This window comes from Sylvia atricapilla, chromosome 20 (genome assembly GCF_009819655.1).
Source record: "Sylvia atricapilla isolate bSylAtr1 chromosome 20, bSylAtr1.pri, whole genome shotgun sequence".
Classification (NCBI taxonomy): domain Eukaryota; kingdom Metazoa; phylum Chordata; class Aves; order Passeriformes; family Sylviidae; genus Sylvia; species Sylvia atricapilla.
The window spans coordinates 7,882,829-7,905,924 of NC_089159.1; the positions used below are offsets into that span (position 1 = coordinate 7,882,829).

Below are 23,096 nucleotides of genomic sequence, written 5' to 3' on the forward strand. Positions count from 1 at the left end.
GGCTGGGGAGGTTGGTATCAGTTCTGTGTAAACTATTACTTCCTCAGTGTGAATTGGTGAGAACTTTGAGTCTGGGAAAATATCTTGGTGGAGTCTCTAATCTGCCCTGCAGATTTATTAAAAAAAGGATTTTCTAAGATAAATTAAGGAAGCATGCTCTACTTCATACTTTACTTAATGACTTGATTTGCAATTTTTCATCAAGAATATCAATTTAAAAAAAAGGTGTAATTCTATTTGAGGGCAACGCAGTATGGTCCACAGAAATGACTTTCTAAACAGGTAAGAGCTGGTACAACAGAGCGAATCATCAGCTGTTTCTGAAGAGAGCAGTTGATTTGAGAGCACTTTGTTTCCAAGGGAATCCAGCAAACACATCCTCTTAGCTGTGTGATGAATAAATGTCTGTCATGAGCTGAGCATTACACGCTGCCATAAGCTGCTGGTTTTGTGCAGTGGAGGCTCTGACGCCGTGGAACATCTTTGTGATTCATGGCATTGCAATGCTGGGGTGGGAATCCAGGAGCTGAGCTGCTCTCTTGTCACTGGGGAATGGACTTTCCGTGCTCCTTAGCTGCCTTGTTCTTTTCCATGTCACAGTTGTCCTTTAAGTGAAGAGATCCTCAGCTGGCAGAATTTTCAGTTTGATAAATTGGGATCTCAGAGTTGCTGTTTGGCATCTTCGGGATTCCTAAAAGACAGACTGTCTTGGAAGGTGTTGTTGCAAAGGGACAATGCAGAAAGGAGCAATTATATATTTTCAGTAATTTGCAAAGCAAGTAATTACTGCTGGGTTTTTTTTTTTGCTTTGCTGTATGCATTGAGGTTTTGAGGTGTTTATGGGAATGTAAATTATGGTTCATGTTGGTCACAGCAATTGAAGAAACATTGAACAATTGTGACTTCCTGAAATGTGATCTGCTGCTGCTTAAATACTCTGTATTGGTTGGAGTTTGCCTGCCATTCCCAACAGATTTGACTCATGCTCCTAGAAACTTGTTTTCTTTAAAGCTAATTACAAAATATAAACAAATCTGCAAAATGTGCTTGATGTTTTGGGCTGGAAAGATTCTCAAATGCATTTCTGTATCACAGACATGAGTGAACAAATGCTTCCCAAAAGTGAAGCAGGCTAACACAGTCTTGAATTAACCTTAAACCAGCCAGTTCATCTTGAACTGTAATTATTACCATTATCTGGAGTTGTCTGTGATGGGTTGGCTCTGATGGGTTGTGCTGTCCCTGAGCTCTGTGCTGTGTGTGGTATTTCGGGTCTTTGATTTCTCTAGCCTGGGCCCACTTTTTGCTTTTATTTCTCTTTTGCAAGCTTTCTAACATAAGCTGTTTAGTGAACCCTTGACAATGGCACCCTGGTGGTAATTCTTGCCAGAGTGGTCAAACTGAACATCTGCTCAAGTTTTCAGTGCAAGCACAGAGAAAGGTGGCTGAGTTCGCAGCGTTTATTTTGCTGTGCAATGTCCCTTTTGACTTTCTTGTCACACTGTTTAGCAGAATTTAGTCAGACTGTCTGCAGTCCCACTTCCCACTGGGGCATGTGCTTGGCCTTGTCTGGTGCCATCTCACTTTTTTCCTTCAACTGTCTTAAAAAACATATTTTCCCTCAATCTGTCAGCCCTTGTTTAAGTTTATTTTTAAAGGGAAAGGGAGGTAACACACTTTGTAACTAAAAGCATCGTCCTGTTTACTGTATACTTCCCTTAGTTTCCTTCCAGTTCTCTTTGTGTTCTTGCCTTTCAATCTTAATCAGCTCAGAGGGACAAAAAAATACTTTTACTTTCTAAAAACTCAGAATCTTTAACTTTGTAGACCCAACAGAACTGTCTTATGCAGACTGTGGAAAACAAATGTTGGTTGTTAGCACAGACAGGTCAGGCCTTTCTTTCCCTCACACAAAATAAATATTTAGAAAAAGGATGAATGTTTTTGTTACAGTCAGGTTTAAGTACAGATTTATTTTTTAAACTGGATTTGTGAAGCGCATAGATAATTCACAGTAGAAGTTAGGCAATCTTGTCTTTCAGGAACTTTTCCCCAGTTACAAGAGAGGGAATTCAGGTTGCAGATAGGTCATGGGAGGTCAGTGCTTTGGAAAGTCTGAGGAGGATGGACACAGCTCCCAGCTCTGCCATGAGGAGCATGGCAGGGATGTGCTTCTGCCAAGGGCTCACTCAGGGAGACACTTTATGGAAGCATTGCCCAGTGGTTTTATGCATATGGAAATATTTCTGGAAATGTAAAGTATCTTCTTAGTAGAGAATCTACACTTTTGCTATGCTCTGAAACAGTGACTTTACATTAAGGCATCTCAGTGATTGAAAAACCCCATGTTACATTTGGTTATGGCAGGTACAGACTTTGTCTTCTCACATCCTTAAATCACTTTTCTTCTCGTCTTTTAGGAAATGCCCAATTCTGTCTTCTTGGTCATGGAGGTATGTGTTAACATGTATGTTTCTGGTTGATTTTAAAGACTTTTAGACAAAACTATTCCTTTGCACACCTGCAAGCTAATCGTGGCTTGCTAAAATAAATTTTGGAAAGTAAAGTATGAATTTCCTATGCCCTGCTAAATTTATCAGCACTGTTAGTTTCATAAATTATGCAGTTTCACGTTATGATACTGTAAGTATTGATGAAGTGTGACACCTCAAATTATTAATTACAAATAATTAACAAAACAATTTTAAGGCAAACAGCTGGAAGGGATCTAATTTTCATTAAAAGATTACAAAGTAGAAATGATGTAGCAGGTGTTTCAGTGCTTGTGTTTTGAATAAAACCCTTTGTTTTTAACAGTACTGCAATGGTGGGGACTTGGCAGATTACTTACAAGGTAATTGATTACTGTATTTCCTTATTATGTTGCTTTTCATGTTTATATTCTGTATTCCTGACATCCATTGGTGTTTCTCTGAGATTTTTTTTGCTTGTGCTTTAAATATGGGTGAATGTGATAATACACAGACAGAAAATGGGATTTTTTTCCACAGCTGAATGTAATATTCCCTTATTTGTCAATGAGGGAGAAGCTGTAGTTAACCATAAGTAGCATGCTGAAAAAAATGTGTGGGTTTCTATTTCTAAAACTGCATTTTGAGGGTTGTTCCCAGTGTTTTCATTCCACCTGTTTTTCTTTTCCGAGATGTGAACTTAAAAACACTGATCTACTTATGTAATAATGCTCTGAAGAAAGAGGCAGTGCTGGCTTAGGAGAGATTTTCCATGGCTTTGCCCAAAGTGAGGACAGAATTTACAGAAAATTTTGAGCAGAGATGTTAATCTTCACATTTTTCGTGATTAAAATATTCTACTTGCCCTTGTATCTCAGTGTGTGGAGGGAATCTTTTCTGTGCACAGCTATTGTTATGGTAACTGTGTGTATTAAAAGCCTAATTCACTTGCCATTAAAACCTTTGGAAAGACTCAGACAGTGAAATTCAGCTCCTGTGTTCAGTGCTTTTTTTGGGCTGCAGAATGAGATAATACCTTCAGAAGAGACTTTCAAAAGTACATATCATTTTTTTTTTTTCTCCTTTCAAAGTAAGTTTTACCACGGATGAAATTTCTGAGCAGAGTGGTTCTCAGCATCCCCATAATCATTTGTTTAAAGAACAAATTTTATGCCTTCAGCTTTTAATATGATTTTTGGATACACTCAATGTGAAGTTCTTTTATTTTCTTGCCTCCTTTGCCTTTTTAGCCAGTTCAGGATTTAATGAAATTTTACAATTATGATGCTACCAAGCTGAATAAACTACTGGAAAAACAGATGATTCAGAGTTCTGTGGCTGCTCTAAAACTGTGATGATATCTATATTGTTGAGAATATTTACATTTGTAAAAAAAAACCACTGGAGACTGGATCATTCTGAGTGTAATTCACGATGACTGGATTATAACTCTTTGTGTTTCCAGCTGAACACTGTGGAGTTCACTGCTTTTACCTAAAGACATTGATACTTATTCTCTCCCTCCCTGCTCCTGTGTGTGTCACTGCCAGCTAAGGGGACCCTGAGTGAGGACACCATCCGAGTGTTCCTGCAGCAGATTGCAGCAGCCATGCGCATCCTGCACAGCAAAGGCATCATCCACAGGGACCTCAAACCCCAGAACATCCTGCTGTCCTACGCCAGCCGCCGCAAAGCCAGCGTCAGCGGCATCCGCATCAAAATTGGTACGTTCTTCCCCTCGCTGGGAAGGGTAAATCAGCTCTCTTGGGTTTCTTTCCCTCTGGGTTTCACCCACACTCTGAGGGCAAGAACGTGGCTGTAATAATGAGCTGATGGAGAGCGCCGTGAAGAATCAAAAGGGTTTTAATGAAGATGGGAAATAATATAAAAACAAAATAACAAAGCCGAGTACGGCACAGAGATGAACTCCTTGCTTGCTACAGCACTTGGAAAAGCGTGGAGTTACTTTGTTCTCTCTCCTTTGTACTTCATAGTTTAGGTGGGCTTTTTGGCCCCTGGCCCAAGGAGTGTAATTAGAATCTTTGAGTAACATTCTCAGGGTCCAGTCTACACTTTTGGGCTGGCCCCAAGCCAATTACAAGGAGAGATCCACAGAACTTTCCAGCTGACTTCTTAACGTGTCAAAAGGTAAAGTGAAACTCTCCCCCTATTTGGAAGCACCTGCTGGAGGTGTAGGGATTGCATTCCCACATTTCCTCTCCTCAGAAATGTCTCTCTAGTTCAAGTACTGGATGTGGAGTGTATTCAATTGATGCAAATCAGACAGCAAGTCAAGAATGATGAGCTTCATGCTGTGCTGCATTCTCGGGGTAAAAAAAAAGATTGAATCATAAAGATCTTTTTGATTAAATCTGCGGGACAAATCTATTTAGCTGATGTTTCTAGTACTAAACTGTTTTAGTTAGGCATAAATCTAACTTTTGAATCTTGAAGTAGCCTTTAACCCATTTCAAGACTCTATGTATGCAAGACTCCAATTGCAGTTACAGCTGTTTTCTTTTATAGTGGTAGATCCTCCTAAGGGTTATTTGAGAGGTTTAGAAATGAAGGTTATGACCTATTTTTGGCATAGTAGAAGGGAGGTTTGGCCTTGTAACAGGGGAGAGATGTCAAATATTGAAGATACTACCAAACTCTTCTGCAGAGGCCACTTCAGGAGTGTCAATCACTCCTTGTTGTCTGTTAAGTGTTTATTTAAGACTATCTTGTTTTTAACAAGTTCCTTCCTGTGCTTCTGCTCAAAAAACTGCACTGGGAGGACAAAACTTCTTCCCTTGCTGTCCTTACTTGATAGCTTCAGCTGCTTTTGCCTGCATGGAAAATTCAGGCACCTGAAACTTGACTTCTTCAACTTGTACCTGATGTGATTTCACTGCAGGCAGATTGTATATTCATCACTGTTAATGAGCCATTTATATTTAGCCAGTGACTTTAATCCTTTCCTGCTGACGCCAGACAGGCTGTTCTGCAGCTGGGGAGGTGCCTGAGCAGCACTTTGTGCAAATGATGTCACTGCTGCTTCTTGGGCTGCTCGTTTGAAAGATAGTCCATTATTCTTTCAGCATGACAAAGATTCTACTATTCCACGTAGCTGGCTAGATATTAAACCTGTCTTTTTTCAATCTCACTGTTAATTGTAGCAGATTTCAGTCAGACACAGGTGATTTCTAGGCTTTTTTAAGTTAAAAATTTGAAAATTATCTTTCTCTTCACTGACCAAGGTTGGTTTTTTTTCATAGCTGACTTTGGGTTTGCTCGTTATCTGCACAGCAACATGATGGCTGCAACTCTGTGTGGTTCCCCTATGTACATGGTAAGGGATATCTCACTTTATCTTGTTTATCTCCAGCATTCTTCTGCCAGAACAAAATAATTGACTGCTTACAGATTGGCAAATGCCTCATGTTGCTTTACAGGGATCAGGGACAGAGTGCAGTTCCCCTTTCCAAAGTTTTACTACCTTTTTTTTTTCTTTTTTTTTTTCTCCTTGGGATTTGGAGAACACGATTGTTAAAATCAGAGAGACATTAAACATTTCTTAGTGGTTATTTGTGCAGAAGAAGAACTGCAGAAGCCAAGTAAATAACACTTCCCTTTTCTTCCCAAACATGCCAAATGCTGGATATTTTCCTCAGAACATCAGCATTTCTAGTTTTTTGTGGTTTTGAAACACAGCTTTCATTTTCAATGGAGTTGTTACCTCTCAACCCATGTGATGCACATGAAAATGTTTATTTTCTCTTACAATAAAATGGTCTCTGTTAATACTGCCCTGACAGTAGATTCATATTGCTGTGGCTCTCCTTTTTTTCTTTTCCCTTCTGAGACTTTGCTGTTCTTTCCAGGCCCCTGAAGTGATTATGTCTCAACACTATGATGCTAAAGCAGACCTGTGGAGCATAGGAACTGTGATTTATCAGTGTCTTGTTGGAAAACCACCTTTTCAGGTAACACTTGCTTTCCTTTTCCCTCTTCTCAGTCTGAAGGACATTCCTGGGGCTCTTGCTTCTAGTCAGGGAAGCAGAAGCAAGTGATGTCTGAGTGTTGGTGCTGCAAAGGCTTGAGCATACCAAGGGAGAAGTTGTTTATGCTTAGTCTGCATGATGAGTGTGTTCAATCCAGAGGAAATACATAAATAAGGATCGTCAGTGCTGAAATCACTGCTCTGCTTGGTGTTTTCTCCTTTAATGCCCATATGCAAAAGTCTCCTTTTTGTGTATGTGTGCTTAGGTACAAAAGCTCTTTCCTCCATGAAACCGAGCTTTAATTAATGTACATTTTTATTTGACAGGCAAATAGTCCTCAAGATTTGAGAATGTTTTATGAAAAGAACAGGAATTTGATTCCTAGGTATGTCACCATGGCCTTTCCTGTCACTTACACTTGTTGATTGAACACTTTTTCATCTTGGGGAATGCCTGGGGTTCATAAAAATATTTGCTGTTGCTGTCTTTGCAAGGATGTAGTGTGATACCAGTGAATCATGTTGCATCTTCCCTTCATTGTACCTAGCTGAAACTCAGTGTACTAAGGCTGTAAAGCACAGACAGTGGTGACTTAGGGACGTGGCAGAATGCTGATTCCCTGAAATTCAATGTGCTATGCATTATTCAATGCATGCATTACATTTAATGCATGTTTTACTTCCTCTTGTGTGCAGCATTCCTAGGGAAACATCAGCTTACCTGGCTGACCTGCTGTTGGGTTTGCTTCAGAGAAACCAAAAGGATAGAATGGACTTTGGTATGTATTTATTTTTTCTTCTTGCTCTTTTTGACTTCACTTGTTAGTTGTATTCATGTGACCAGAATAATTATCTTGACCTTTTGTCCACAGCCAGTTACATGAGAAGTGAAGTGTTTTTTTTCTTCTCTGTTTTCATAAAGAAGGCAGAGTAGCTAAAACAAATCACTGGGTAACTACTGTCAGTATTAAGTGATGCACATAAATAACGACTTTGTTTTTGAGTATGAAATTTAAATCAGTTTGATTCTTTCAACTGTGCCCTTTCCTTCAAGGATTTACTACTATACCTTAAATTTTATGTTGAAGTCTTATTTCTGTTACTTTAACTGATGTTTTGGCATCAGACTGGGAGCAAACATTTCTGATCTCCATGTACTGGAAGAACCCACTTTGAAAACACACTACTGAAAAGATACATCTTGATTAATTCTTCTTAGCTGCATCTTGTATGTCATGATATTCATGCTGCTTATTTAAATTTTATAGCACTACTTGTTAATGCAGTTTTATTATAGCTGCCAGGAAACATTAATCTTAAAATTTTAGTTCAGATCCAGAAAAAGCTCATGATAATTGGGTAGCATGTCACAAATTGCATTGACAGCATCCACAGGTCAGTATAGATATCTCTACATGTAGGAGAAATAATACATCACAAACATGGACTGTGTGTAATTGATTCCCCTCTGCACTCTGGGTGTGCTGATCCCCAGAAGTTTCTTCAAACATGGGAAATTCACTGTATCACTTGTGGTGGTGGGAGAAAGCGTTGTGCTTCGAAAGAAAAATAGAAAGCAGAATGGCAGTGATGAAAGTCATGTTTTCCTTGGCTGAGCCACTTAAAGGGCCTCAAAGGGGCTGCTCTGGAATGTGCTTAGCAAAGGGAGTGAAAGGGAGAGTTTATAACAGAGCCCAGTCGCCTGTTGTTAAGGTAAAAATAGCACTGGAAATGTTGTTGGACTTCCAGCAATATGAAGTAGAACAGCAGGTGTTGTACAAAAGCTGGAGAGCACCTGATCCCTGTGTTCAAGTTAATAATTACATTGTTCAGGCATTGCAGCTGGATTCCTTCCCTTATTGGGGCATGGAGAAAAGTGTTGCTGAAGGAAGGGAGATACTGCAGGCCTCAGATTCCTTCTCTTGTTTTTTTTTTTTCTCATTGTTATTTGCTTATGTCTGAGGCACAGCATTGTTTTTCCTCCAGTGTTAGGACATTAAAGTTCACTCAGCTCAGCAGCTGGCTCCCACCAACCCTCAAATTCCCTGAACCAGCTGAACACTGCTCCTTGCAGAACAAAACTTTCCATGTAACCTGGTGGCCAACTGGCTATGCTCAATTAAAAGTGCCTCAGCATATCCATTTACAACAAAAGCAAAGTATTTCTAATGTAACAACAGCAAGTTCACTGAGGAAATTGTTAAAGAAATGATGTCTAATTCTGCTTTATGCCATGAACTGGCTGCACAGGTCGTGTTCTGCTGTTGGGAAGTGGAAAGGACAATGGCTGTGCTGTGATTTTTTTTTTCTTTTTGCCACCTAAGGTGTAGCATTAATGGCATCAAAAATAAATGTCAATCCTTGGGAAAGGCAGAGCTGAAAGTACTTTCAGTGTCTGATGTGAAAAATGCTCACTGTTTTGAAAAACAAACTAAAGCTGAACTACAACCATAAAGAACATCATTTCCTCAGCAGTATAGGGAGGTTCCTTGTGTACATGGCCTTAAGTGCAGTCACAAGATGTCTTCTAGTGATTCAGTCTGATTTGCCTTGCTGACTGATGTTTGTTGTTATTCAGTTGATTCTTGTTTCCTTTCCAAACTCTATAGCAGCCCATACCTTAGAAAACTTTAATCTTTTATGAGCTCTTCACCCTCTGGCTCTGCACTGATGATTCTGGGAAGGCAACCATTTATCACCATCTGCAATACAGTCTGTAAATTCTGTCATTTGTACATCCACTCACAATGGTGGTTGTTTCTTGTTCTACAGAAGCATTTTTCAACCACCCTTTCCTGGATCACATTTCAACAGTGAAAAAATGTAAGTAGTTGGGTTTTTTTTTTTTTTTTTTCTTTTCACTTATTTGTGTGAATGATGAATGTTGAGGGCTGGGAGGGAGAAAGATCTGCCAAGTATCACACCAAGTGCTTATGAGACATTTTCCTCAGCCTGCCTGTTGTTGTGCTCTATTATGAGTGTTGAATCCTTTCTTGTATTATGCCAGACTGAAATGTGATACTTATTTACTTGTTCTTTTGACGTTTGCACTGAACTTAAATACCCTCGTGTGATTGAGGATGTGCTGTTCTTATAAGCTGTGTAAGGACTTGTGAATGAGAAGCAATGAGGAAATTTGTTTGAAATTCAAGCCTTTTGAAGTCTTAGTCCCTTTTTTTTTTCCCCTCTGGGTTTTTCTCTTCTAGCTTGTCCTGTACCAGTGCCCACATACCCAGGCTCAGTCTCTGGCAGTTCCTGTGGTAGCTCTCCTTGTCGCTTTGCTTCTCCTCCAGTAAGTTCTGTGTTACACAACAACCTCTGAAAAAATATTATCTGTAATGTTTAGCCAAGAATTCATGAATTTTTAAAATCTTTTAATACTTGAGTACTGTAAACTGTCATGTTGAGGAGCAAAGAGCAAGGAACACTCCTGTCTTTTCCTTAAATACCATTAACACTTTGGTGCTCTCGTGCTCCTTGTGTTGTATCTTGTAGGATTTTTGTTGTTCTTTTTAGTTAAGGTAAAAAAATACATGCAAATACCAAATGCTAGAGCAGCAAATCTTTAGATATTCTGGTATGGTTTGCAATGTAATGGCTGTTACAGATAAATTTTGAATTGGCCCTTTTCGCTAAGGCCCCTTATTACAAACCAGTGATTTCAATTTTATGTGGTATTTGGAACAGGTACATCTGTATCACCAGGAATGATTGAATAAATCACAATTGTTTAAACTCACAGCCTAATCAGTACAGAGCTGTCTAAACTGACACTACAGGGTTATCCAGTGTTTGAAATGTCATGGTTCAAAAGCATTTCTACTTTCTGAATCACTGGATTTGCAGTGGGTTTTTTTAACTTGCTTTTTCCCACCACCCCCCTCCAGTCTCTGCCAGACATGCAGCACATTCAAGAAGAAAATTTGTCTTCCCCTCCACTGGGTCCTCCTAACTATCTTCAAGTCTCTAAAGACTCTGCCAGTACCAGTAGCAAGAACTCCTCTTGTGACACAGATGACTTTGTTCTTGTCCCACACAATATCTCTTCAGACCATTCATGTAAGAACCTTTCTTATTTTTACATCTCAACCCAATTTTCATTCATAACACGTTTCTACCTCCTGTTGTTCTTTGGCTCTCTTTGCTCTAAATATGTCTGAATTCAAAATGAAATTAATTTATGGAGTTTGATTCCTTTTTGGAAGGAAACTCTTTGGTACTTCACGTCCATCTGGGATGTTTTTATCTTCAATGGAGCAGCCAGATATGCAGTAGGGGGTGGTTTAAAGTCATGGAAAATAGTGAGGCTTGGCAGTAGAAGAAGAGAATCAGTTGTAAACAACTGTTGATAAAAGACCCAAAGATTCTCTTGGAATTCTTTATGGAAGAATTTGTTTCCTCCAGACTCTCTGAACATTTATAGCTCATGCTCTAGAGCTTTAAAAACCAGGTGCAGGTAAAAAACATAAAACACTTCTAACATGAAAGGTAAAACATCAGCCTGGGTTTATGCAAAGAAAAACTTGGATGCAGCACATTTATTACATGGTTCCAACCTGAATTACCCAAAGTCAGCTGATTTCTGGATGATGCCACCAACTTGTGGTAAAGATTTGACTAAATGGCTGCCTGAAGGGTTTCTGCCATCCATTGTTGTAAACATCCCAGTGCTGATACCTTGTACTCCTAAAACAATGGAGTTTATTTCAAAATTATTATTAATATGACAACATCCCACAAACAAACAGCAAAATAACTTGGTAAAGAACTCCATTCCCCAGTTCCATTTTTGTCGGGGGTCACATTTGGGATACTTCCCTACGCAAAACCTTTTAGTATATTCACAGAAGTGGCTTTTTTTTCCTGCAACAGCAATATTGGAAATATAATTTTTTGTATGATTCTGCTTGCTGACGTGGGTTTTCCATGTGTTCCCTCCTGCAGATGATATGCCTTTGGGAGCAGCTGGCAGGAGGGCTTCCAGCGAGTTCTTGATGTGTGGAGGGTAGGTGTGCTGAGCTTCTTCCAAAAGAAACCTCCTCTTCTAAAACTGAAGCTGCAGCAGCAGAAAGGGGTTCTGGGCTTTTGGCACTGGCTTGTCATAGCTCTGTGGGTTTTCTGAAAGATTAACAAGAATTGAATTTGAGTATCTAAGCAGCTTGAATTCAGGAAGTTTTGTTACCAAGTAGAGAGTTGCTGTGGTGTGAGGACCTGTCTTTTGACAGTGGTTTTGTTTTCACAGGCAGTCACCATTAACTATTTCTGGAAGCTCAGGAACTGTACAGAAACCATCCTCAGCCTCTTCTCGAAGTGCTGCTTCTGGTACAGCTAACAGGTGTGGCCTTGGAGTCTCTGCTGTTTTATGGTTTTAGCTTTATTTTTTTTTTTAATTGTGAAACTGGGCTAAAATAGAAGCCAGACTTCTTTTCTCCAGGCTCTCTACCCTTTATGCCTTCTCTGGTGCATTCTCAAAAGATTTCCTTAAGGAGTTGAGAGCATTCTTTGTCTGTTTAAATTCTGAACTGCTTAAAAGTAGAAATTTAGAGATATAACTGACTTGTCGTTTTTAGTTGGGAAGGACAGTGTGGCCTTCATATAGTGAATCAAAATGCTGAATGCAGATTCATTTTAAGAAGTGGTTGTGAGAGGAGAGGAACTTTGCAAGCCCAGATTTGCCGTGGGTTTGTGTCTCGTGGCTGGCTTGGTTTGTCTGGTCACTGGGTGTGGCTTTTGTGCAAGTGACTGTTGTGAATTTCATGGTCGTGTCTCACAAGATGCCAAAGTCACATGAAGGAGCTAAACATGTATTGCAGGTTTTCCACCAGCAGGACTGGTGATTAGTCCCCTTTCTTCCACATGGCTGTAGGCTTCAGTTTCTGCTGGTTTAAAATAGAACTGATTTTCATCAGTGGGGCCTGAAATATTTCCTGTGGTACACTGGAAAATGTAAAGCTTAATTATGGTGTTTAACTACTCATGGAATATCTAAGCAGAATTTGTTCAAGTGATGAATTCCATGATGTTTTCAGTACAAACAGAAAGAGGATGAGTGGCTAACTGGGGAAAAAAAGCTATTATGTTGGGTGCATTTTTGGCTTGTGCCAGTGCTGGAGGGCTGCAAGTCAGCATTATTTGTTTAGAAATGCTTGTCACAAGAAAAGTTTGTTACTTTGTGCTGATCTTTGTGCAGTTGGTGAAATCTGCTGACAGGGGCTGTCGATACAGCTTTTAGCCTCATGTTTTATGTTTAAGGGCAGATAATGGGGATGGTTTGCCTGTAGAGATCCATTTGCTCTGAATTGGCCATGTATAATGTAGTATGAATACACTCTTCTTTCCTTTTTTAAGTTGTGTCAGGCAGAGTTTTTAGAATTAGAAATGTTATGAAAATATGTCAGTTGTGTTATCTGTGCATTGCTAAATGATAAATGGTCATGTGATTAAAAACAGGTGCCTACTGTTCACACTTTGTACTATAATAGTTTGATTTAATTACTGGCTGAGTTAATTCAGTAACTGCATTTGGGGCTGCATGTGGCATGGTCTGAAGAAAGCAGAGTGTCTGATACTCTGCCAGATGCTGGTTTTGGTTTTGGGGTTTGGTTTTTTATTTCCTGACAAATATTCTTTCATAATTTGTGGCTTGTTTCTTTTAGGGTTTTTTGGTGTTTTACAAAAGGTTATGCCCTGTGAAACAGTGAATCTTTCTGATTAGCTGATGAAACTGAATTAGTTGTGCCCATAGTTACACTGCTCTGTGTTGTGTGTCTTCACAGACAGTCTCCAGCCAGAATGGGCAGATTAGGTCGAGGTGGTTCACTCTCCTGTGGTTTATTACCAGTTTTATCCTCTGGGTCTCAGAGAAACAAGATTTGCATGCAGCTCTGCAGACATCTGTATTGCATTTCCTCTGGTAACAAACCACATCAGACTGGAGGATGCCTGGCCAGAGCTCAGCTTTGGGCCTGAGCTGGGGAGCCCCAATGGGGCTGTGCCTCTGCACCCCACTCACACAGCACTGCTGCCTCCTGGTAGCTCACAGCTCAAGAGCTTGCCTGGACCTACCTGTGTGAGAGCAGGGAAAGGCGTTTTCTGTGCTGAGTTCTTTAAAAACTGAAGTGCCTTCATGGTCTCCTGAGTGTCACTGCCCCAGTTTAAATAACATCTGCTTCCCTCTCCTGGGGAGAGGCTCCCCGTGCTCCCTGAGTGTGCTGTGTAGTCATGGCAGGCTGCCCACAGCCTTCCTGTGGTTTCCACTTGGGAGTCCTTCTCCTTGCCTGGAAGTTTTCAGGCTTTCTGCTGATTGTGTGCCCACAGCCAACTTCCAAATTATTCTGTGGGATTCAGAAACTGGGTGGCAGCAGCAGGACAAACTTACTTTCTTTTGCTAAGGAAGTTCTGTGCCTATTAGGAAGTAATATTTCATTCTAAGTGGTAGCAAAGAGAATAGGACAATTACAGTAAGAAAACCCAGATTTCTGTTCAGCTGGAGCCAGGCAGTGAGTCTTGTCCTCTAGAGAATTTTTTTCACATTTCTTCTAAGAATTTATAATCTTCCTTTAAAGACATGGTCAATAAAGGCCCAGATAGTAAAACAATTATCTTCCAGACAGCTCATTCGTTTGAAATTCTTTCCGTTGAATTCTGTTTTCCTTTAAAAGTGTTGGTTACTGATTATATGCAGTGGTTTGAGTTCCTTATCAGGAGCCACACTGAGGCAAGGCAGGTCACTGACACTGCAGCTGAACTTGGCCAACCTGCAGCTGGAATCTGTGGATTAATGTTCAGGTGTGTGGTTTGGCTGCTCCTCTCAGGGGTTCGTTATTGCATTACATAACATGTTTTCCTCCTGCAAGTTCACAGTGTCTCTGAGGATATCTCTGCCTTTGCTTGGGTGGCTTTTGTCCACATTCCAGCCCTTCTCTGAACTTCCTGTCCCTGGCACTCCGGGTTTTCCTAGAACGTTATTTTCAAGTGTGGTAAACACAGCAGGCGGCTTGGCAGGGAGTCAGAGGGATCTGGAGATCTCAGTGATGTGTGACCAAGGGCTGACTCCCAGCTCCATGTGATCCCAGCCAATGCAGGGAAGGCAAGGAGTCCTGAACAGTTCCTGATCCTCCCCAGTGCAGTACTGGCTTGGGACAAGCCGAGATCACAGCACACCCAGGCAGCACAGAAGAAATTTATTTGCCTGTTTCTTAGATTTTCTCCAAATTCCTACAGTACAACTCTGAGAGAGAGCGAGACCTGCCTAGCTGTATTCATCTCCTGTCTCCACATCTCCCAACTCCAGGCACTGTCAGCCTTCCGTGTCCCCCCGCAGCGAGACGGCGCCGATCCCGGTTCCCACCCAGCTGCGGAATTACCAGCGCATAGAACAGAACCTCTCCTCCACTGCCAGCCCCGTGTCAAACCCCCACGGATCACCCAGGTGAGGCTGGACTTCTTAACTCCTTTCTCTTGGGTCTGGTGGTTGTCTGGGACCCTGGCAGATGTCCCTGCTTTCTTGCTGATGTCATTATTTTTTTCCGCACTAAAGAGATGTTTCAATGATAACGAATAAAAAGCCCTTCACAATCTCAAGATTGTTGGATGGGCACTTGAAATATTTCATGGAAACAAAACGAGCTTGTTCTTTCACTCAAAATGAGACCCAAGAAGGTAAAAAGATGAAGTCTTGCTTTTTTACTGCTCTTTGTGTATTGCATGGCATTACATCATGAACTGAAATGTCAGTAATAAGTTATGTTTTGTTTTCACACATGTAGTGATGAGATGAATGCTTTGTCCTGTAGAATATCAAGGAAACAATTTTTGGCATGCTAATTAACCAGCTTGTCTCATTACAAAGCTCTAGTGAGCCAGGCTCATTCTCTGCCTTGTGGTCTACAGGATCAGGCTGGTGAAGGTCAAAGACTCATAAATAGACTACTCAGAACTCTGGAGATATTTACAAAACCAAAACCCAGGGTTTCTTGCATATTTTTTCCAGGATCCCAGATTTGATTATAGTTGCTACATTCAGGGAAATGACTTGCCCTTAAATAGTCTGTTTTCAGTTATCTGAGCTGTATTCAAGACCCAAAATGAAAATTTTGTCAGAATCTTTGCTGATTAAAAAATAGGCATTTACAGCAATACTTTGTTGTGAAATAAAAAAAATTGCTGATCAAGTTTTATGAAGATTAAGGTGTACTAAGGGAAGTCTATTTTAATGTTCTCCAGTTAACAGACTATTATGGCACTCAAAGTTTAAAAGTCCGTGGTAACAAAGGGAACTAAATCTTGATTATTGTCAGTAGGAGAGCTTAGCTTAAATTCTTAGCTTTCTGTTGAAACACCAGTATTTCCTTTAACTGATCAGACTGCTCAGGGAGGATCCTGAAGCTTATCTCAAGGCACCAGTGGGCACAGTATGTGTGTGACCATTCTTTTCCCCTGGCAGAGCCGGCGTTGTGAGACGCTCCAACACCAGCCCCATGGGGTTCATGAAGATGGGCTCGTGCTCTCCAGTGCCAGCTGACCCTGCCCAGGGCGTTGGGCGTAGGCTGTCCACAGGATCTTCCAGACCATACTCTCCTTCACCACTAGGTAAGCGCAGAAATGCTTAGCAATTAGTAAAGCTTGATCTGGAGCAGTCATTCAGAACTCTTTAATTCTTGCTTGAAATTAATCTTAAACCACGGCCTGCTCAGGCCAAGTGTACAGAAATAATTTCTGTTAAATGGCTCTCGCAGAAGTAAACTAACTAGGTTTTCACTTGCTTCATGTTTTTAAGTGAATCAAGGTGGAATTAGAAAATGAAAAGCCACAAATGTTTTTTAAGTGAAGTATAAAGTGTAAATCCACATTTTGGTTTTGTTTGCATAGTTGGAACCATACCTGAGCAGCTTGGGCACTGCTGTTGTGGACAACTCCAAGGACATGAATCAAGGAGTAGAAACTTCTCAGGTGAGTGACTTTGGACAGTGCAAGCAGCATTATTTTGCTAGAGCTTCTAGAGCATTTTGTGAAGGAGTAGGAGAGCCAACACACGTTAGAATGGGTCAATAGGAGACACTGAGTTCTTGTGGAAACAGCCCATCTGTGGCCTGGGTGACACCTTTGCCCATAGCTAATTCCTTACACAACAGGACAGTGACTGAAATTTCTTATTCTCAAGCTGGAACAACAACTCTGATGAAGCCTGCCTTGAACCAGGGCTGGTTTATAATGAATGGTAGTAACATGCTTCTCAGAATCTGGTTTTGATAGACCAGCTCTGTCATGCCAGTTCTCAGAAAAGGGAGGCAGAGCTGCCAGTGCACAACGTGCAACACGTTTTCGTCATTCCTTTGGGAAATCGGCTGGGATCTGATGTTACTGTTGCTAGGCAGTCAGCAAGCTTTGCAAGTCATAAATTATTATGGCATGCCAGCAGGGAAAAAAAAAAAGATCAGGAAGAAATAGGACTTGAAGATGTTCTGAGACTGTTAAAGATGGAATTGCACTGTAATGCCAGAAGGATTTGGTATAAGGATATGCCATTCAGCAACTCGTTCTCCTGCTCTGTGCACATTTGGGGTGCATTTTCTTCTCTAACTAAAATGCTAGTTATACTTGTTATTTTGACTTCATAAGCTGTGTTGTTGAAACTTCATTGTGAGTTTTTCTCTTGTTTAACACTTGTCCAAAACCATCTGGATATGATAGAGCCTTCACTTCTTGGAGTAGCCATGTCTGGAAATTATTTCATCCATATGAAATAAGTTAGATGATGTGTCTCAAAAATTGGCTTTATAATTGCTGTGCCATTGGCTGGCTCAACAAAAGGAATGAGTGAATCCTTAGATATGAAATGGTCTCTTAAAAAGTGAAAAGGAGTGTGTGTGAAGATAATTCAAAGCACTGTGTTTGCTTTTCTTGTTGCAACTTTTCTTTGGATAGTTTCATCAGGCTGTTGGTTTAGTGCCTTTTGCCAAGATCAAACTAACTTGCATCACAGCACTGTTTTTTCGGCTGGCAGGGGTTTTAATGTTTTATTTCTTCATATGTTTTCTGCATTCTTTCCCTCCTTGGTTTCACTTCTTAATTTGAAATGACTGTACAACACCACAAATTGCAGGGAGTCTGTTTCTCAGCATGGAAATGGGCATGGGAAGCAGTTTTTTGCTTTGGGTGAGGTGAGGTCATCTGGGCTGAGCTTTTTCTATGGACTGAAGATGTCTTTCCTAATGTAGCTTCTGAACTAATTGAGCTGTTCTTGCTGCCAGTGGCAGCAGAGGACACACTTTTAATTCAGAAGCCTTCCCTGGGGTGGCAACAACCCTGGAACAGTAACCAGTGAGATTTCAGACTGATTCTAAAAGGACAGGTGAAGGCTTCCCAGTGCTGTGAGGCAGAGAAGCAGAGGGATTTCAGGCAAGCAAATTCTTGGCTGAAAAGTTAATGAGAAATAGACTTGATCCCTCTGCTAGAGCTGCAGGCAGACAGGCTGTTCTGAAACATGCTGCCTAATGGAGTGGAATGAAATCAAGATGAAGTAGCTCATATTCAAAATCCAACTAGCAAAAACATGGGCTTAAGAAGGCTGAAAGATGTGTTGTAACAGCTGGGCACTTTACTGAGCAAACTGCAAGAAGTTGGGGATGGTTTTTTTGAGCAGGTATTTATGAAATGAAGCCTCTGTCAGGAGATTCTTGTGGCCAGCTTTTAAAAGCCTCCTCTGGTTGTACGGTTCAGTTTTTCTCTCTCTTTTTTTCTTTTTTAAACATGAGTGAAACTCACTTGGATGTCAGTTCTTGGAGGTTACAGACAGGCATTTTCTCTGGGTAGCTGTGACCATAAAGCTGAAGTCTGATGTAGTGTTTGTAACTTTGCACAGTTCCCTATCATGAGACATAAAAGCATACACCAGGAACAGAACATTTCATCAAATTTCAGCCTGGTTCTGAAAGAGGAAGGGCATCTTTGGGTAGGTGAGGTGTTTATAAGAGCTATTTCCCCAAAGCCCTCTGTTTAACTGATAACTTAGGGCTGTCCCTTTTGCTTTAGGAGAAACTGCACTCGTACCTAAGCGTGGACTTCCTCTGTCAGCTTTTGAAAAAAGATTCAGTCTGACAGACTAAAAAGTAAACAACTGCTCAAAGTAATGTCCCCAAACTGTTCCATCTGAATAATTTGGTTCTCTTTAGTACTTAGTTTTTTTGCAGGAACATGAGCTGCCTTTGTGTCTGCAAATGAAGTCATTACACACAAAACAAGTCGTTAATATGCGATGTCGGATTGACGCTCTTGTTTGCAAGAATATCATTCCAGGCCTTGAGAACCTCTATTCAGCTTGGAATTTCAATGCTGGTTATGCCATTCCTGCTGAATCCAACCACTTTATTTGTCTTGGTGCAGGTTGCCAGATGTACTGCAGCTGCCAGGACAGCTGTCAGCCTGAAATTGTGCCTATTTGGCAGCTTGGAGTATGGTGCAGCAATAGTTTAAATAATCCACGGGCTGAATCCATGCTCCTTGCTATCTAGTGAGCTAATGATGAAACACATCTCAATATTTGCAGTTCAGTGTTGTTCTCTGGAGTTTTGGGCTTCATCAAACACTGCAAGTAGAATATTACCTTTGAGTTTGTCATCTCCGTAGGTTCTCCTATACCACCATCTCAGTCTCCGCAGTCACTTCTGATGGGAGCGAGGTTGCAGAGTGCTCCTACTCTCACAGACATCTACCAAAACAAGCAGAAGCTCAGAAAGCAGCATTCAGACCCAGTGTGCCCATCCTATGCTGGGTATGGATACAGTCATTCTCCACAGCCAAGCAGGCCAGGTAGTCTGGGAACATCCCCTACCAAGCACATGGGATCCTCACCCAGGAGCTCAGACTGGCTCTTCAAAACCCCACTGCCAACAATCATCGGCTCTCCCACCAAGGTTTGTTAAATTTGCAGTTCTCAGTAACACAGTGCCTGAAACAGAGAATATTTTGGGGTTCTAACTTTGATCTTTTTCTGTGTTTTTGCTCTTGATTTTTAAAGGCAACAGCTCCTTTCAAAATACCTAAAACTCAAGCGTCCTCCAACTTGCTGGCCCTGGCAAATCGCCAGGGCTTGGCTGAAACCCCACTGCAGCCTAAAGATATCACTGACCCAAGGGACTTCACACACTTCCACTCCAGCCAGGCAGCTGACAAACAGGCAGGAGATCAGCACAGCAAAACCACCTTTGGCAGGTAAGCACTGCCAGGAAAGAACATTTCATCAAATTTCAGGCCTGATTTTGAAAGAGGAGGGGCATCTTTGAGTAGGTGAGGTGTTTATAAGAGATATTTGCCCAAAGCTCTCTGTTTAAGTGATAACTTGGAGCTCTCCCATTTGCTTTAGGAGAAACTTTGCATCCCTGGGGGAGGCAGCTGGGCAGCAGAACTGCACACAGCAACTCTCAGAGAGTGAAAAAGCTGTGAGGGGATGCTGAGGTTTGGTGTGTGCAACAGAAACATTTTGTACTGGCTATAAATATAGCAGAGACTTCCTGAAGCACTTTGTGTTGCTGTCTAGTTCCCTTTTGTTTTGATTAGCTGAATCTGGAATTTCATTGCCTCTGTAAAGCCTGTTCAGCTTTTTCTTGAGACTCTCTATGACAAAATTTGCAACATAAATTTTTCAAGAGAAAAAAGTTTCTTTATTTTTATGGTTCACTCTGTTTTAGAAGATCCATGATAACAAGCAAGACTTCAATACTTTCTCTATCTTTGTTGAAAAATTCTCTGTACTAAATGCCAAGAATATTAGTTATCCTTAGTTGCAAGTTGGATGATATTCCTGAATAACGTTCTGGTTTTTTAATTCATGTGTTTTCCTGTGCAGGTCTGTTAGTACTGGGAAGCTGTCAGACCAACAGGTAAAGACCAACCTTGGAGGGCAGTTATACCAAGGCAGTACAGACAGTCTCAACACAGAGAGGCCAATGGACACAGGTAAGGATCAGTGATACTTCCAAGCTGTTTCCCTGTGCCTGGGGTTTTATGGAATGCCAGCTGGATCACAGTTCTGCTTCCAACTCTGAGAATTGGTTCTGACAATTTTTAGCCTCAGCACAGAAGGCTTTTTTTTTAATGTTTGAGGGGATCTGTTCCATTTCTTTAGCATAGCTTTAAAAATAACCGGGACAGGAAAATACTTATTTCTGTGCTAAACACAGAAATATCTTGACTGCCTATGCTGGCTGGAATGGTTTGGGATTTTCTGGTTTGGTTTTATTTTTAATTTAGCATTTGTGGCTTTTCATTTTCTAATTCCACCTCGATTTCATATGAAAGCAAATTTATGTAATTGTGGGTGTTTGGTTGGGTTTTTTTCTCCTCCTCCCTGAGCTTGTCCCTTGCCACCAGAAGTTCTCTCTTCTGAGCAGGTGGAAGGAGTTTTGCAGACAGAGCTGGTCTTTAGCCTCCAGACTTGTCATGATCTCCCTTTAGAATTTTTCTGCTGGATCTTCTGCTGCAAAGCTGACATTTTTTTCAGGCTCTCAGGGAGTCTCTGTTGCTCTTTTCTGGGTGAGAGTAGAACACTGAGAGATTGAAAGTAAAAAGATACATTAAGCTGCACCTTGACTATTTTTGTCTCACCAAGACTGTCCACTCAGCTTCTTTTATTTCCTGTGAGAACCTCTAACTAGTCCAGGGCTTGGATCTGCATCAAAGCACGTTGTGTTGCAGTGCTCCAATTTGCTGCATATAATTACTTCTTGGTGTGATTACATGGAATAGGGACTAACCTGCTGAAATGTTCTCTCCCAGCTCCAGCAGGAGCCTATGGAATTGCAATGGCAACTCCATCCATGGGAAGTGGGGCAAGTTCTCGGGCTGTCATGTTCACTGTGGGGTCCCCACCCAGCAGTGCCACCCCTCCCACCTGCACCCACATGGTCCTCAGAACCAGAACCACCTCAGGTAAGACTTTGTTGTGTGGACATTTCTCAAAGGCAGCACTTGGGCTTGTCCACTTCTGGGGCCTGCTTGCTGCCATGCACAGGGCCTACAGCAAAACTGCTCTGAAAAGTAGAGGTTAATATCAGATAGTTTCTGCCTTTTCCCCCCTAAAGAGGGTCAGAGGCACAGATTTACAGTCCAGCAGTGAGTAACCTCCTGTGTACACAGCTTTACTCCCTCACTGGGAGTGTGATCTCTATGGCAAAGGTGGAAAGGAAGTGTCAGGATTCTGATTTTTGCCTGCTGGAATGCATTGTCCCAGAAACAGCTCACCAAGGGTGGGAGCTGCCTGCATTTTGGCAAGAGACAGCTCTGCTGTCAGATATTAAAGACCTGAAGGTCAAGGGCTTTAGGTGAGCAGTGTGAACCACAGCACAACCTGAATTCCTTGTCAGCCAAGAATCTGGTAGGAGTTGTCACTTGTTAAAGAACAGCCTTTGCTCTCTCTGCAGGGCCATGCAAAGAGCAGTGAGGAGAGTCCCACAGGGGACTCATGTGTCACCTGCTGTCACCCAGTGCCGAATCAGACTGAATGTGTGTGCTATTTTCCTTGCAGTGGGATCAAACAGCTCTGGAGGGTCTCTGTGCTCCACCAGTGGCCGTGTTTATATGGGCTCTCCTCCTGGCATTTACATGGGCTCCTCTCCTCCGGGGGCTGAGGCGGCTCCCAGTCTGAAGTACATCCCTTATGGTACTTCCCCTCCCAGCCTAGAGGGCTTTATCACTTTTGAAGCTCCTGAATTGCCTGAGGAAACTTTAATGGAGGTATAGAAACAATCATTTCGTGTTTTCTAATGTGTGGTGTTGCTGAAACAGATGTGGTAAAAGCAGGAGTGCTCCGTGTGCTTTGTAGTTTCCTCTGCGCTGTCTCATGTGTTGGTTCTTCTGTTCAAGATGTTGAAAATATTGCTGTATCAGTAGTTGCCAGTTTCTCTTTGGTGGTTATTGCTGGCATTTTATATGTTTGAAAAGGTAACCAAAGGAACATGACTGCTTTTGTCCACCAGAGCCTCCCAGAGAGGCCTCTGTTTAATGCTAGTGGATGTGGGTGCTGACAGTGACAAAGCCCCTCTGGGCATTTCATTACTTCTTCACAGTCAGGGGATGACGTTCAGTCCTACTTGTGGGAGGACTGTCCTATATTTTTTTAAAATGTGTGGGGGAGTGACACTTTAAAATTGGGGTGGTCTTTCACCAGAATGCTATTCTTGGAGTGTACATTTCTCAAGACAGATTGCTGTTCTGGTTTTTCATTCACATCTTCTTGGAAGGTGTTTGGGTCCCTGTTGAATATCTCTTAAAACACAAATCCTTACCAGTACACTGTATTCTTCCCACAGATAGAGTTTAAAATGTATTTAGACGTGTATTATTAATGAAAATATTACAAACATTGCTAAGACATGTTTGATTAGTTTTAAAGGCTTCTTTTTGAGGAGAAACTCTGCATGTGTACTGTGTTTTACTGATAGAGCAGAGTGAGTTGTTCACTCCCATTGAAGTTTTTAGTCTAATTTGTAAACTTTGGTAACAGCCACCTTGTAACACAATTTAATTCCAGAACCAAGTGTGAATTAGAGTGAGGCAGATCAGTTCTTATGTAGGTATTAAGTCTATTACATAATAAAAGCCAAATGTTCCTCCTGGCTCCTCACACAAGTGTCAAGCATACT

General features: G+C 41.3%; 1 protein-coding gene across 1 annotated transcript in view; it reads left to right on the forward strand.

Annotated features, from left to right (window-relative positions):
• ULK2 (unc-51 like autophagy activating kinase 2) overlaps positions 1-23,096 on the forward strand; it is a 36,948-nt gene that overhangs the window by 9,187 nt on the left and 4,665 nt on the right. Inside the window, exons 4-23 of the mRNA XM_066333472.1 lie at positions 2,421-2,453; positions 2,818-2,854; positions 4,022-4,195; positions 5,732-5,805; positions 6,338-6,439; positions 6,784-6,842; positions 7,153-7,235; positions 9,229-9,279; positions 9,663-9,748; positions 10,344-10,515; positions 11,401-11,461; positions 11,699-11,791; positions 14,750-14,887; positions 15,902-16,047; positions 16,327-16,407; positions 19,084-19,370; positions 19,475-19,668; positions 20,303-20,412; positions 21,232-21,384; positions 21,980-22,188. Of these exons, the coding sequence (XP_066189569.1) occupies positions 2,421-2,453; positions 2,818-2,854; positions 4,022-4,195; positions 5,732-5,805; positions 6,338-6,439; positions 6,784-6,842; positions 7,153-7,235; positions 9,229-9,279; positions 9,663-9,748; positions 10,344-10,515; positions 11,401-11,461; positions 11,699-11,791; positions 14,750-14,887; positions 15,902-16,047; positions 16,327-16,407; positions 19,084-19,370; positions 19,475-19,668; positions 20,303-20,412; positions 21,232-21,384; positions 21,980-22,188 (2,343 nt within the window). The remainder of the gene's footprint in view (positions 1-2,420; positions 2,454-2,817; positions 2,855-4,021; positions 4,196-5,731; positions 5,806-6,337; positions 6,440-6,783; positions 6,843-7,152; positions 7,236-9,228; positions 9,280-9,662; positions 9,749-10,343; positions 10,516-11,400; positions 11,462-11,698; positions 11,792-14,749; positions 14,888-15,901; positions 16,048-16,326; positions 16,408-19,083; positions 19,371-19,474; positions 19,669-20,302; positions 20,413-21,231; positions 21,385-21,979; positions 22,189-23,096) is intronic.